This window comes from Haliaeetus albicilla, chromosome 2 (genome assembly GCF_947461875.1).
Source record: "Haliaeetus albicilla chromosome 2, bHalAlb1.1, whole genome shotgun sequence".
In the NCBI taxonomy this organism is placed as follows: Eukaryota; Metazoa; Chordata; class Aves; order Accipitriformes; family Accipitridae; genus Haliaeetus; species Haliaeetus albicilla.
This window is the reverse complement of record NC_091484.1, coordinates 4684496-4699788: the sequence shown is the minus strand read 5'-3', so window position 1 is coordinate 4699788 and position 15293 is coordinate 4684496. Positions and strand designations below refer to the sequence as shown.

The window sequence follows — 15293 nt, the reverse complement described above, 5'->3', positions numbered from 1 at the left end:
ATTTGGCTGATAGCAACATTTATTAAATAGCACTGCTTTTTCAGTTAGTCTGAACACAGAAATAAAAGTATTTTCACACCTGTAAGCTTGCATTCACAAAGCTTTTAAACAAAATCAAGTCTCGTTTTGATTTTTACTAACCATCAAATGCACAGTCCTGAGTAATGACTAAGCTTAATGACTGGGTATGACTAACACTTATAAATAATTAGTGCCTTCTCTCCCCCTCCCCCATGGAGGAGAGGGAGGAAGAAAAGAAAATCAAATGATACACTGGAAAAAAGGAAGAATGAAAGGAAATAAGAGGTTGAAGTTCATGGCACCAACACTTGTCTCTTCTTCCAATCTACCCTTAACACTAACTGCAAACATGACGGCATGTATGTTTATTAAAAACTACGAGCTCCTCATGCTTTTCTATAAAATTCTGCACAGTTTAGCCACTCTCAGCCTTCCTGCTCCAGATCTCTTCTTCCGACCTCCTCCACTGATCCCTCAGCAAACACTTTTCTGGTCACCTACATTGACTCTTTTGCCACAGGTGCTGCAATTCCTCAGTGCTACTCCTTGGAGTTGGTACTTCTGACTCATATGAGTACAACTGGTCCCACTTGCCACACCACTACTTACACTGAATGCACCTGATGTTACTACATTCTGAGAGAAGCATTAAATCTAACCCTCCCTTACAGAAATATTTGGTTAATAAACCAAAGGAAGGTGTGAAGACAGCTTACTACAGCCTTGCTACCCCCTCAAACCATTTAATAAAGACTAGAGTATGGCACCACACCTCACTGCTTAGTTTTGTTTATACTCCGGTATCTAGAGCACACATTTTTCAAATGAATCTATACTGGTTGTCTGTACAGAGTCTATCCAGTATGTGCTTTATTCTGTACAAAAGTACTGTGATGGCCTTTAACAGTTCAGCTACTCTCAGAAGCATATATTAATCAAGTTATAATGATAAATTACACCATTTTTACTAGAGAGACTTACTTGATTCAATACAAATCTTACAATAGTCATGCTAGCCATGTAAAATAATATAACATACTGATGCAAGTTTTATGTTACTAGTTGTCTAGGCACTGGTTACCACACATCACTGAAAAAAATATTTTAGTAATGCATTTTAAGGAAAAAAGCATCAAAATTAAAAGATACATGGTGTTCATAATCTACAGTTCAAATTTATAAACAGAGTTCTACACTGACAAGAAGTTAATTTTTATCAATATACTTTTCCAAATCCCACAAAAAGACCTTGGCAACTGAGTCGAATCTTGCACTAAATCCTGTACAAATACACAGTAAAAGGACTGTCCCTGGGTAAAAGGATTTATAACCTATTTATGCACTTTGCTGAGAATCAGCCTTTTATGCTCAAAGTATAACTTTCTGATCACTGGTAATACAAGTACAGAAACTCATCTTTTTCAAATGTTATTTCTAGCCTGACAACAGTTACAGAGCCAAAGATTATCTACATTTGTACAATGCCTTAAGACAGCTCTACTGAGGTGCTGAACTCTGCCTATACAGATTTCACTGCAGAAACGCGGTTGTATCAATTCCTTATGATTGTCACCTCTTTCTTGATTATTGATAATCTACACCATTATATAGTGATGATAATCAAGGTTTTGTTCTCACCAAAAAGTACTCTATATTTAAAAAACCCTTAGTTAAAGGCATAACTAAGGCCTCAAGGACAATTATTTCAGTTTATATTAAATATTATGCTAAAGACACCTGAAGAAAATTACTCCAAGACAGGAGGCTCTGTGGTAAAAACTTGGCTTTCAGTTCCTTGAGACACCTGTACCTCCAGAAGACAACCAGCATTTCTGGAAGGAAATTACCACAGAATAGAATCAGGGTAAAATTTTCCAGATTAAGCTGAGGTAAAACTGTCCTAAAAGGTTAAAAAAAAAAAAATTTGCTCTATTCATGTGTTCATGGTCTCAATCAAAAAAAGCGTCATCTAATACGAAATATGAGTGATCACACAGTCTTTACACCTGTTTAATTACAGCCTGGTCTGCGTACAGTTTTTATGCTTCTCTCAACATTTGAGCTGGAAATGGCACCACTTTGCCACGACAATTTAGTGGTACAATCTCCAGTGTGGACAAAACCATAGCATTGTAAGAGATGCTTATTGTATAAGCTATTTTCCTGCTCTTATGAGGAAGCAGTATGCAAGACAGCTGATACAGCAAAAACTGTATCCAGACAAGAGAGGTTTTACAACTTTCAGGAAACATGTATCAGTATAAATACACTACAATTCCTTGCATTTAGGCAAGACCTTAATTAGTTTAAAACCAAATTCAAGTTAATGCATTAACAACTTGCAACAACACAAGAACAAAGCCTGAATATCCCTGCAGCCACTGTCTCTGTAAAACAACTGTGTGCAACCTGTCAAAGGGATAGAGACGTACTGAGGCTTTGATCCCAGAAGCGCACCATGGAAACTTCGGCAACGGTCACAGATCACACAACCATTTGTACACAGGAATATCCCTGTGGCCGTGCACAGAAAAAGCCCTTTTAACTTGTGAGCACCACATACTCTTCTCTCGAGTTTGGCCTTCCTTCACATACAGCTTTACAGTTCATAATACAACTGAAATAACTGTCTACTAAGTACAATTTAAAATTCCTCTCTATCATTGTCTTCAGTTGGGACAAATACTACTTTCAAAATTCTTTTTTCATGCCACTACCTCTTTAAATCTTCTTTCATGAGAGCTAATATGCCTAACATAAAAAGGTTAAACTTGCTAATACTGTCTTCCAAGTGGCAAAAGCCTTCTTTTTAACATCAAGCAATGGCATCAAATTCAAGGAGCAGATTCAGACAGATAAATGGAGTTATAAACATTCATAAAGTTTCAACACAGACAACAATCCTGACAAGAGTAGATACTTTCAGGTAAAAATGTTGATTTCAAGTATTTATGACAAAAACTGCATATAATAACAAAAAAATGTTTAACACGTTAAGTGACTTGTATGTCCAATTCCTACTAAGCAGATTCTTAGTATTTGATCACACAGTTTTTATGAGAACAGAAAGCCAGAAAGCAAGCTTTCCACAAGCCAATATCTTCTCTTTGCTAAAAGCCAGTTAGGCTAATATCAGTATTTTCAACTGTGTTCCTGAACTACTTCATATGTTTTTTTAGGATTCTATTTACAAAACAGAGAAGACAAACAATAGTAAGAGGTTTTCATACACCAAAACATTTCGTTTGAAGAGAGTTTGTGATACCTACCAATTTGTGTCTTATCAGTACCCAAAACTGTTGCAGTTTCATCTCAGATTGCTAACTTTGCTGCAGCATCCTGTGTCAGTAAGTGATTCAAGTCCTGGGCAGCATCCAAATTTGTGGTCCTCAAACCAAGATGCTGCATTTTACAAGTAACCCACATAGATTTCCAGAGATGGAAAACTCATTCAACTCACTGAACATAGAAACACCATGTAACTTCTAGAGTAGCAGAATGCAAAACGGCTCAAAAGAAATCAATCGCTCGCTTCTGGTCATTGACCAACAACCTTGATCATAAACCTAGTGATACCCAAAAAACCCAGAAAGACCACAATTTGAAGGGTAGACAGGCATGTAAAACAAATCCATACATGGTCTTCCAAAGGCTGCTGGGAACAATAGTGTTTTCCAAAAAAGAACGGAAGAAAATGTAGTCACAGTTAATAGCTTTTGTAGCTCAATGGAATCACAATTATATTCTCATTAGATCCCATCACTTAAAAGAGACACCCTTATCAGATGTGCAAAACATCTCATGACACTCATTTTAATAAAAACAACAAAAAAAATCCTATTGCACAGCTCTCTGAGTCTTAAGGTCTTTGGGGTACAAAGCTAAGCATGCAGGATTCCTCAGTTATGAAAGTTGCAATAAGAACAAACACAACTTTCAGTCTGGTGACATATGGCAGATCTGATGTAGCAGATTTCAAATAAAGCAAAATGTTCCTTTTGCTGATGCATGATTTGAACATAAAATCCACCCCTCACCCAGAAGAGTTCTGCAGAAGAGATCCACGGTTATCTTTCAGAAAGAGAGATACCACTTTATGCGCCAAGTATGGGACTCCCAGGCTCTAATCTTGGCAAAATATCGATTCCCTCATGGCCTTCGGCAAGTCAGAACTTTTCTAACTTGCTCTTTCCCCCAGCTCTAAAGCAGAGTGCATACTACTTTATTTACCAACCACACAGGCATGTTTCAAGGATTAAGTTTTGTAAAATGCTTTGAAAGTAAAACATACTATAAGTACTCTAAGAAGCTCCTATTATCGTTGTGCATTACAGACATTATTTTTAACAAAACAGAGCCATGCCAACACAGTTAACAGGCATAATATTGGCAGCACATGCAACATACAGGGAAACTATAATCAGGATATGTTTGAACTCGCTTGCTAGTCAGTGAGAAATAGAAACAACTACATTCCACTACTTCATAGTATTTCTTCTCTTCCTTTCTATATTTCTTATATTACAAAAGTCTGTGGATTTCCTATTTATACTCCCAGTTACTTTAGGCACTTCGGGGGTACACGTTTCAAGTACAAAGTAATCCAAAGAATGCCATATTCAGTATGAAAAAATAACACAAATTGTTTTACAATTGAAAGATTCTCTGATTCTTCTCAGCCTGCTGCCTTTCTCCTTTTTCTATCCACTCTCTTTTGCCTGACAGCCTAGCACCCTACTCCTTACTGAAGGAAACCGAACTATTCCTGCGGAAGTTATTTCTCAGTGACTCCAGCTCCAAAGAGTATGACAGCTCAAGTCAAAAGGACCTGAACCCATGCTTTAAATTAAGTATGTGTTCAGGCAGTTTTCCCATCCTAAAGCCTATAATCCATCCTATAATCAAGGCCTAAGTTAGAATCCTTCTCGGATAGCTAACACAAGCTAAAAATCATTGGTTTCTACAAAACTTAAGCTTCTATTTAACACCAAGTGAAGTTTCCAGCCTCTAAGGCCATGAAGAAAATCTTGAATGTGCAAATAGATGTAGTCCATCGTCTAGGGTCTCCAAATGTGTATGTTCTTCCAGGTACCCTTTACTTCGAGAAAGCACCAACAGTGAGTTTAAACCAACTGCAGAGGTCATTTGCATTAGTACTGTTCAGAACTGTGGACCATTCAATTTTTAAAGGAGCCCCATCAGTTTCAGTCAGGAAACTGCCCATCCTGTAGTCACCACAGAAATGGCACATGAGATGCCCTCCAGAAAGAAAGCAATGAAGAAGTTTACTCTCATCCCCTATCATCAGCTACTGGCAGATCCAAATGCGTTTTGTGAAAGCAATAAAGAAGTTTTATTATTAGATACAAAGAAAACAAATCTGTGATAGCAGTTGTACTACAGCTACATAACCGCATTACTGGTAATGAGAATACTGGTCATGGTCGCAGAAGCAAAAAAATTACATAAACTATTAAGACAACCTATCCTATTTGCTATCTTCACACAGGACTGAGTGTCACAGAATCTTGTTTATTCAGGAAAAAAGAAAGTTAGTCTTCAGGATCAAGCTAGCAAATTTTCATAAGTACTAACATTCACTTGGCAGGTAAAAGAAAAGAGGGGAACAGGGGGAAGTGAAGGTTTCTAGATTTCAGTTTCACCTAAGCTAGTGAAGAAAACTGTCCGGACCTACCAGCTCTATATTGTTCTTATTGTATACCTACAGCACTCTCTCCAATCTGCTCTCTTCTTTAAGCAGGCACCTTAAAAGCTTATTATGAGATGCTTGTACATAAAAATAAAGCAGAAGAGAGTAACAACATAAAGCATCTGCAAGAACAGAAACCAAATCTTTGAACCCCCAGTTGACAATACTACTAAAGTAAGCATGAGCTCATAGATATTGGTTTTGAAATTGAATTATAGCATTGCTGGAAAAGATAGTATTTTGAAAAATGGTTTTAAAGTACACAAGTGTTGTCATTTTACAAGATGATTCTACCATGTGTCAGCGATGACGTCTAAACACTTTACGAACTCTTACATTGCAAAAGATTAATCTTAGGGCATAATCTCAGTTACACTTTCCTGCAGACTTTTCTGAGCATCTGTAACAGCAGAACACTGACTTAAGGCTTTAAACTCACCAATTTTCCTACCTCTTACCATATTATTGTACACAACACATTTCACATTATTGCTTGAAGTACTCAGAAACAAAGAACGTCATACAATGTATTTTCAGTCACAGTTTCAAAAGATGTTGTATCTTTAAAGCAGCATTGTATAAAGAGAAACCCGTGTTCCTGCCCCCTAGAAAATCATCTGACAATATTTTCATGTCTTTTCTAAGAAGCTATAAATAAGGTTATTCTTGGACCTTCATTACCCTGATCTGTCCAATTGGACCACAAATTTCCAAACACGGGCTCCTGAAGAAAAGACTAAGCGCCATAGTCTTTTTCCTCAAAGATATCAGTAGAGGAAAACCATTATTAATGCACAGATCCTCCAAACAGTCCGGTTTCTTTGAGAAACAATATACCAGAATCAAGTAAGGTCACAACAACTATGGCCCATTAGCTCTTCAAACATCTCTAATTTGGTCAGTCGATGTTTGTTGCACAATTGCCTTGATGGAATACAAAGCATTATTCTAAAAGTAATATATTTTAAAGAGCGTTGATTGAGCTTATTTTCCACATGCTCTTTTTAAGAGAACATTTGAAACCTTTCAAGGTTTCTAATTTTCAAGTCCCAGGTTAATAACACTTACTGACATTTTATATTCTGCTTTCCCTATATGTGAAACTGTAACTGTATTTTGGAGAGCTAGAAACGGTAACTCGCAGTAAGAAAATAACTATAAAACATGTGCTGCTTACTCGTCAAACCTTCCGTAAGAATTTTCGTCCTAAGTGTTTGTAAATCTTGGTGTAAAAAGTGACATGTGCAGTGTATGATCTCAAGCTATTTCTAGCACCAAGTCTTACAAACTCTTATTAGCACACACTACTAACTTTCAAAAACATGAACTTGTGAATGCAAATTTGATGCATACAGTAGATGCCCAAGCACTGCAGTTGCAGGTTCATACTACCAAAAGTGCCTTTAAAAATCTGGCCTATGATGCTGTAATTTGAAATACAATTTCAAAAGCATAGTCATCTATTCTCCTTTCACTATGAACGTATATGCACTCTACTAAAGATTAAAACAGTTGCATGTGGCTAGACTTTCAGCAGTACTTCTTAGCCCTTGCACCTATGAGGCATTTGTAAAAGCTCAACATTCATCAGTTCTTAAGTGTTCTGTAAGAAATGCTTTATGCAAAACATTTTCAAAGTTGGCTACTTTCGCAAAGTATAAAAATGTAAACCAAAGCAATTTAAAAAAAAATAATCTGTTCCACTAAAAAAAAATCCTTTCCAATATTAAGTCTGTCTTACCATGCAAGAACCCAATTTCCAATTTCTATGTATTCAGTCATGTATATTTGCTTATTTGTATATTTTAAGAGTCATGCTATTCTTTTGAAGTTATAAATATTTTTTTAAAGTGTAGGACAGACAAGAAAAGTGCTTAATAAAAAACCTCAAGTGTTTAGAACCTATATTGTTTTACTTTGATCTATGGAGACCTCCAAAGGAGCAATTTATGGTCCAATTATGCTTAAGGACTGGCAACGCTGCTTCTGAGAGTAACACATTTCAGTATGCTATGGCAGTTTGAAAACATCAGCTACCTGGAAAAAGGGTCCCACTGGACTCAACAGTAGTATTTTTCCCATAATCAGGTTTATAATGCAGTATTAGTGAAAATGTAGGTATGCATGGCAATAGACTGTAAACCTGAAAAATCCTTTGATACACTGTGGCGATAAATAAATAAATAAGGCTCTTCCAGCCTATCAATTTACAAGCTTCAAATTAAGCACTGGGATTTCAAGGGCTGAGTTTTACTGCTATTTTTTAAATTAGCAACATGTGTCATTCAAATTACTCATATAGGGAATAATCTTCTATACAAAAAAAAAAAAAAAGATGAATAATTATGCCAGTTAGAACTCAGACAGACAGGATGTTTGACAGGCTTCATCAAACTACACAGCATCATATACCATAGATAGTATATTACACAAAAAGATGGTGTGTAGTAACACAGTACGGTTTCTGATCTACCTTATGGGACAGGTGCATTGCTTTAAGGTCGGTTAGGAGCTTCAACAGATGTATTTTTACTAAGACCAACTGAAATAGATGATACACAACCACTACTGATCTCATCCAGTACTAGTAGCAAAATTTAATTAGTTGTTCTTTGCACACTGCCCCAAAAACAGTGAACAGTTAAGAATACAGCTATTGCTACATATTATTAAAAAGACAGGAAACTATGTGTAGGTTCACACGAGTATTTTCAGTTAAAAATGAAGTCTGGTTCAAAATAATAGCAAATATATAACCTTAAATCTCCAAATCTAGGATATTTAAGGAGGGACAGAACAATTCTCAGAAAAGAAATGCTTCTCATCTTGCTTTTTACTCACCGAGTTCAGGACTAGATTCCTTGTCCAGAGATGCTCAGCACTAAGCATGAGACTAGCTACTACAAAAGCTGCAACCCTAGACACAACAGGGTGAGGTAAGGACATAGGAAGACTGCCTTTTGTATCAGAACTCCAGTGACTAAAAAGATGATCATAAGCTTCAAATCTGTGAGTTTTTAAGTCAGACTTCGAAGGTATTTAAAGCAAAAGAAGGTAGTTGTCTTGTGTTGCATCTGCTGCTTCTCTATTCATGAGTGCTCTGTGGTACTGGGGGCACACAGGGACAGAGAAGGAACAGAACAGCACACGAAGGTTATACGAACTACTGACAAACCGCCTTAAAAGTCAAAATGCCTTACATGAAAATGAAACAGCAACATTTCATTTGATAATATTCCATTGTCATGCTTTGGCAGTTTGCAGCTTCCTCTACACTCACATTGCAACAAAGATACCAGGCAGAATTATTTTCAAATGATTACTGCTGAAAAGACTTTTTTGGTCACCCAAAATCATATCCCAAGTAGTGGAGTGCTACTACGCTACTACTCAAAACCAGACGATTCTCATTGTTAAATGTAATGCCTTTTGCACAATTCACAATTAAACAGCAAGAAATCTTATTTGGATCCCTTCCTCCCTGCAAGAAATACACTTCCAAAACACAACCCCTCAATCCTTTTACTTACCTGGTGGTAACTGAAAATTCTGAATGTTAGTTGGATTCTGAGGTGGCTGAGGCAAACGAGGTGCTAAAACTGTAGGAGTCAAAGTTGCTCTGATTCCACTCGTAGTTGCTGTTGGAGTCCTTGGCAGACTTTGTGCCACCGTATTGGCAGTGCCTTTAGCCATTCCTGTGGGGGTGCCAGGAGCTGCAGGAGGTATCCCACCAGGATTGGGAGCAACATTGGAGAGCCCAGCTTGCATAGTTTGCCCAATAATCATGTTACCCCCTGTAGTACTGGGCTGGCCACCAGTGGCCAGCGTCTGCTGTTGGGATACTGCCTGGACTATAGTTTTAGGAGACTCAGATTTGATGACCTGTGTGGCGGGAGCTGCTGGCACAGCGGAACCAGACTGGCTGTTCACAAGCGACGTCTGCAGGGAAACTCCAGATCCCACAGTGGCTGTAGCAACAGCAGGAAAACTCCCCACACTGATGGTTGAATTGATCACAGTATTGCTCCCATTTTGAGTGGCTGCACCAGCTGCAGCTACTGTGGGTCCTGCTGTGTGTATCGGTGGCCTCACAAGCGTTACCGTGGACGCCCCAGTTCCGATGCTTGGTGGTGGCTGCGAGGAGATAACTGTGGGCGAGGAGGAAGATGCAGAGGACACAGCAGTATTAAGGAAAGAAGTCTGGATGACAGTGTTGGAAGCTGACGGCAAAACAGCATTAACAGTATTTCCTTTCCCCACAGATCCAGGTCCGTTGTTAACGAGAGGGGCCACAGCAGGTGCAGAAGCAGGGTTAGCTGTAACAGGAGTCCCAGAGAAAGCAGCACTTCCTGTATGGTGAGAGTTCATCACCACATTACTCCCATTCAAAGTTTGCACTGTTGTGGTCCCAATCTTGCCATTCCTGGTGGACAAGGCAGTTGCCATGGTGCTGATAACCACCGATTTGCCCTGACTGAGGGTCCCTGGAGCAGCAGTGACTTCAGATCCTCCTGCTGCTGCAGTGGTGGTGCTGGTGCTCGTTGTGGTGGCTCCATCCAGAGCTGAAGTCTGGGACCTGGTGTTATGATTAATAACGCCCCCTTGCACTCCTCCTGCTCCTGCAAAACAACAACAAGGTTAAACAGAGAGAATGGGCAAGAAGAGAAGTCCAGCGAAGACAGAATGTTCTCCCTCATCGCCAAGTCTTCTCCATCTCCCAGGCTGCCTGCCTGGAGCCCAGAAAACGGGACAGAGTACAAACCAAAGGTGACTTTGAAGACTTTATCTTGAAGCCCCTGATTTCCCACCAAAGACTGGCAGATTCAATATTAATTGTAACACCCCTACTTTCAACACTACGGTAAGACAAAATAGGGAAAACAGATTTGATATGAACCAAGGGAAGGGAGGAGAAAGATCATCTTAGACCTCTTCCCCATTCTAGAGCCTGACAGCACATTTAGCAACAGGACTGCAACTGCAAGGAGGGAAAAAAGGCAACAGAAGACACATTAATAAGACATATTCCCTACGCCCAGCACACGTTACCCTCTAATCCTTTCATCTCCTACAGAGTAAGTCAGTTAGATCAGGAGGCTCAACAACAGCAAAATATGAAAAAGTGAAAGAAAAACATCGGCCTGGCAAGATAAGAAGTACTGCAAGGCCTGGAGTAGGTTACCAGAAGACCCCTCCACTTTATTACAGAATTTGTTCTTCTGGATCTGAAGTTTCCACAGCCAGAGATAGTTAAAAATAAATAAATAAAAAGCAAAGCTGGTTTTGAGAAGGGACAAGATGATGTAGCTTCTTGTCCTGAATAATCCTCATGCCCCTTGACGAGGCCTGGCGTTATCACAAGTACAATCACACAGAGTCCAGGTCCTGGCCCTAAGGAGACAGAAATGGGAAAAGAATAGTGACAGACAGACACCGAGATGCACGTTATAAGGGTTAACGAGATCCTCCTAGAAGAGCTTCATTAATCATAACAGAAGGTCTGTAATATCTTCTTACACTTCAGCAACAAGAAAGAAAGGAAAAAAAAAATGGGGGGAGGGGAGGAATTGCAGAGAGATTCTGGGGAGACATTTTTTTTAATTCCCCTGAATAACAGCTTCCCTCCATTCCCATATAGTGAGCCCTTAGTCCCAACCTTCACACTATGCCCCTACAACCTTCACAACACGAAGGGGGGAATATTCCCAGGTATCTACGGGGGGTGGGTGGGTGGGAGAAGACATTGTACAAGGTGGGGTGTTGTGGCCTGAATTCCCCCCCTTCCTGGGACCTGGTGTTGTGACAACACCCCCTTGAGGGCAGAGGAGGAATGAGAGGTGTTGAATGCCCCCTCCAAGCCCCTGGAACAAGGGAGGGGGGGGGGAGGAATATCCAGGCAGGCAGATATGGGGGGGAAGCATTTTGAGGGACTTCCTCCCCTTGAAATCCCCCCTCGCTTCCTCCTCTACAGGAAATAGGTGTCATGATTAATAACACCCCCTTGCACTTCAGCAACAGAGAAGGGGGAGGGGAAGGAGCATTTACACAGACAGCTAAGGCGGCATTATCAAGAGGGAATCCCCCCCATAACCTCCACCCCTGGAAAGGGAAGGGGAGCAGTCACAGACGGCACGGGAGGCACAGCCATTACCAAGGGGGTGGGCTCTGCCTCCCTCAGCCCCCGAGATTAAGAGAGCCCTTTTACACTCCAGCAACAAGGGCAGGAAAAGAAGAGGGGACCGGCAGAGTCACGGACGGGCACTGCCGGCTTATTCTGCGGGGAGGCTGCCCCCACACATGATAAAACACCCTCTCGTAAGCAGAAGCGAGGAGGGAAAATAAAGGGGAGGGAGCAGAGGCGCGGATACACACCGAGGGGGCATGATGAGGGGAGGCTCTCCCCCATATGATCGATACCACCCTTTGCACTCCCGCTCCTGCCACAGCGAGAAGGAGGAGAGAGGGAAAAGGGGGGAAAGCAGTGAGGGAAGGAGGCAGCCGGAGCTGGGGAGTGGGGGGAGGGGAGGGCCCCTCTCCCTCAGAGCCCCCCACCCCTGCCCATGTTACCTGCTTTTGTGATCTCTGGGGCACTCAGTCCCATCTTGCTGCTGCTGCTGCTCTCTGTTTGGGCATTAGCATTGCCTCCTACTACTACTCCTCCAGGGCTAGGGCTAGGGCTGCTGCTGCTACTGCTGCTGCTCACAACATGGTTCCCCAGCAGCCCCCCAGCGGCCCTCAGGGGCTCCTGCGCCTTGTGGTGCTGGTGGTGGTGGCCGGAGGCCGCCAGCTGGGACTCCAGGGAGCCCACCAGGTCGCTCACCACCTTCTCATCCACCTCCGTGTTCAGGAAAACCTCATCCAGCAGATCCGAGCCCGCCGCCATCTTTTTTTTGGAGGGTTCCTGTGAGCTGCTCCCTCCTCCCCCCCCTCCCCTTTCACTCCTCCCTCCCTCCCCCCACCCCACACACACACACTCGGCTCTCCCCCCGCGACTGCGCAGGCGCGGGCGCCCAGCTTCACATCACCGGCCGGAGAGGGATTCCGCCCGCCGCTGATTGGCCGAGGGCCCTCTATAAAAGGCAGGGCAAATGGCTGCGAGCGCTTAGTTGGGAGTCCGGCGGCAGCGGCTCCGCAGCGGAGCGGTGGCGGCGGGCGAAGGGGGCGGGCGGTGCGGGGCGGGGCGGCGGCGCCGCGGCCGTAGGTGCGGGCGAGGCCGGCCGGCCGGCGGAGCGGTGGCGGGGAGACGGGGGGGCGGCCGCCGGCCGGCCGCGGCTCTTTGTCTGCCTCGGCCCAAAATGGCTGCATGTTTCCCTGCTCTGCTCCCTGCGTCCGGGTCTCCCCCGCCGGCGCGAGTCTGAAGGGCGCCCCACACCTGTGCCAGCTGCGTGTAACTGATCCACCGCGGGCGGGCGGGCTGGCTGGCGGCCGGGGCCCCACGCCCAGCCCAGCCCCGGGCGGGGGCAGCGGGTGAGGCGGAGCGCCCCGGCCTCCGCGCCTCCCTCCGCCGCTGACAGAGGCGGGCTGCCCGCCCGGGAGCGGGTGCTGCTGCAGCCCCTCGGTGCGGCGGGTAGCGGCCCTTCGGTGCGGTCGGCGGGGGCGGGCGCCGCCGCCGCCGTGTGCCAGGCGCCGTCTCCGCAGGCTTCCCCTCCGCGGCCTGAGCAGCCTGACTCAGCACGGCGGGGACCGGGGCGAGCCCCGGGAGAGAGAGCGCCCGAGGAGGGAGGGCGGCTGCGATTTCGGCGCTGGGAAGAGGAGAGGGGAGGGGGGAAAAGGAGAAAAAAAAAGGAAAAAAAAAAGAGAGGGAGATCGTAATTTTAAACGGCCCACTCGCAGCTGCGAGGCGGGGGGGGGGGCCTGCCGCGGCGGGGACGATCCCCGCGTGTGTGTCAGGCTGCGTTACACCCCCGCTGCCGCTTAACCCTTGGGGGGGAGAGCCGTGCGGCTGCGAAACGGGAGCCGGGGCAGCCTGCGCCTGCCGGGGAGGGCTGCCGCCGGGTCCCCGTGGAGCCGGGCTTCGGGTCGGAGCCCCGGCCGTGTCGGGAGGGGTGCGGCGGTGCTCGGCCCGGCGCTGGCTGCGGGTGGACGCGTCTTTGCTGAGCGCCGGCCTTACAGTAGGGAGCTGCACTTCGACCTTGTTGTGCAACCATCGTAAAGGAAGTAAATACAGTTAAAGTAAGAATGCGACCTGCCTTTTAATCAGCGCTCTCTTTTGCCAGGCGCTGTTTCGCCGGAAAACTGAACTGTTGGGGCGATGTTAGCTGAAAGCTGAATCGTAGCCTGCGTTAAGGGGTAGCGAGCTTAAAATAGCACCTCTTATTTCACTATTATAAAATAAGCTTTGCTCTTACGTATTGGGAATGGGTGGAATTAGAGGCTGGAACTGCGTTGCAGTGGGATTGACTCAGCACCTGCTAATGCCCCGGTCGACGATGCCCAGCGTTGACTGGCCTGATGAGAGCTGACTGAAGGCTGCGAAGGTGGAGGCTTGGAAGAATAAGAGCTGTGAGTTATCTACGAGAAAGGGTTGCTTTAAATAGGTCAGAGACAAAGTAATTCTCTGCTTAGGGCTGCCCAAACATGGGTGTCAACGCTTCCTGCGTTACATATTTGTGGTGATCACTTAACTTGTAGTACTGTAACATGAATTAAATTGCTCTCCTCGCTAGTTGGCCTCATGAGCGATGCGAACAGTGCTGAAGTACTGTCCCTTGCCTTACCCTGCCCCCAAATATGCAAATGTGTCTACAAGGGAGAAGGTGTTTGCTGAAAGCTTGCAGGGGAAACATTAATACTGATAGGCATTTGTTGTTAACATACAGGCCTCGAATAATAGGGTGAGTAAATACCTTTAAATCAAAAATCTTAGAAATTCACGGTTTATGGCAAGGGATATTACTGTTCTAGTTTCTCATGTCCTCCTGTTACCTGCAGTAGACTTTGGCTGCTGAGTAAAAATGACAAAGCTGAGCCTTTCCTAAGGCTCTGATCACTTCACCAGGTGGCATCGCTAGAAGGGACTGCCTTGCTCCTCTGAAAAGTCTAACATTAATCTTTTAGTCTTTTCAAATATTTTGTACTCTGCAGCTTTTCTCGGTCATCGTTCAAAACTCAAGGGAAAGAAAGAAAACACCCTGTCCTTCTCTGTGACTTTTAACTTCCATTTTATCAGGTTTTGCCCAAATTACAATGCTGCAAAGTGGCTGCGATTTTACAGACATCATTGGAGGTCATGTTGCCCATTTCTTACAAGGCAGGAACACTGCTTCAAGCAGGGTAGTCCCGACCAGTTTGCTGCTGCCACAGTCGAGCACATCGCTAGTTTTAGCTATGGTGAAATTCTATAAGCAACATACCAAAGAACTATCCAGAATAGAAGTCTGGTCACGTTCCCTAAACAGTGGAAGAGTTCATCTACATCAGCTGCTCAAATGATTTATTAAGGGTAAAAACCTAGACTTAAGCTAAAACAGCCCAAAGGTTCAGAGTGGCTGTGAGTCTTTCTTTCATGGCATCTAACCAGGAATACAGCCCAATGCTGGGCTGTGATGCCCAAGGAGTGATG

At 43.9% G+C, this 15293-nt stretch overlaps 1 protein-coding gene across 2 annotated transcripts in view; it reads right to left on the bottom strand.

Annotated features, from left to right (window-relative positions):
* TAF4 (TATA-box binding protein associated factor 4) overlaps positions 1–12658 on the bottom strand; it is a 40544-nt gene extending 27886 nt beyond the window's left edge. For both annotated transcript variants that reach the window (XM_069804034.1, XM_069804041.1), the window contains exons 1-2: positions 12299–12658; positions 9262–10350 (exon numbers count right to left, since the gene is read on the bottom strand). In XM_069804034.1, coding sequence (XP_069660135.1) covers positions 9262–10350; positions 12299–12614 — 1405 coding nt within the window. In that variant the 5' untranslated portion in view covers positions 12615–12658. The remainder of the gene's footprint in view (positions 1–9261; positions 10351–12298) is intronic.
* Between the last annotated feature and the right edge of the window lie 2635 nt (positions 12659–15293).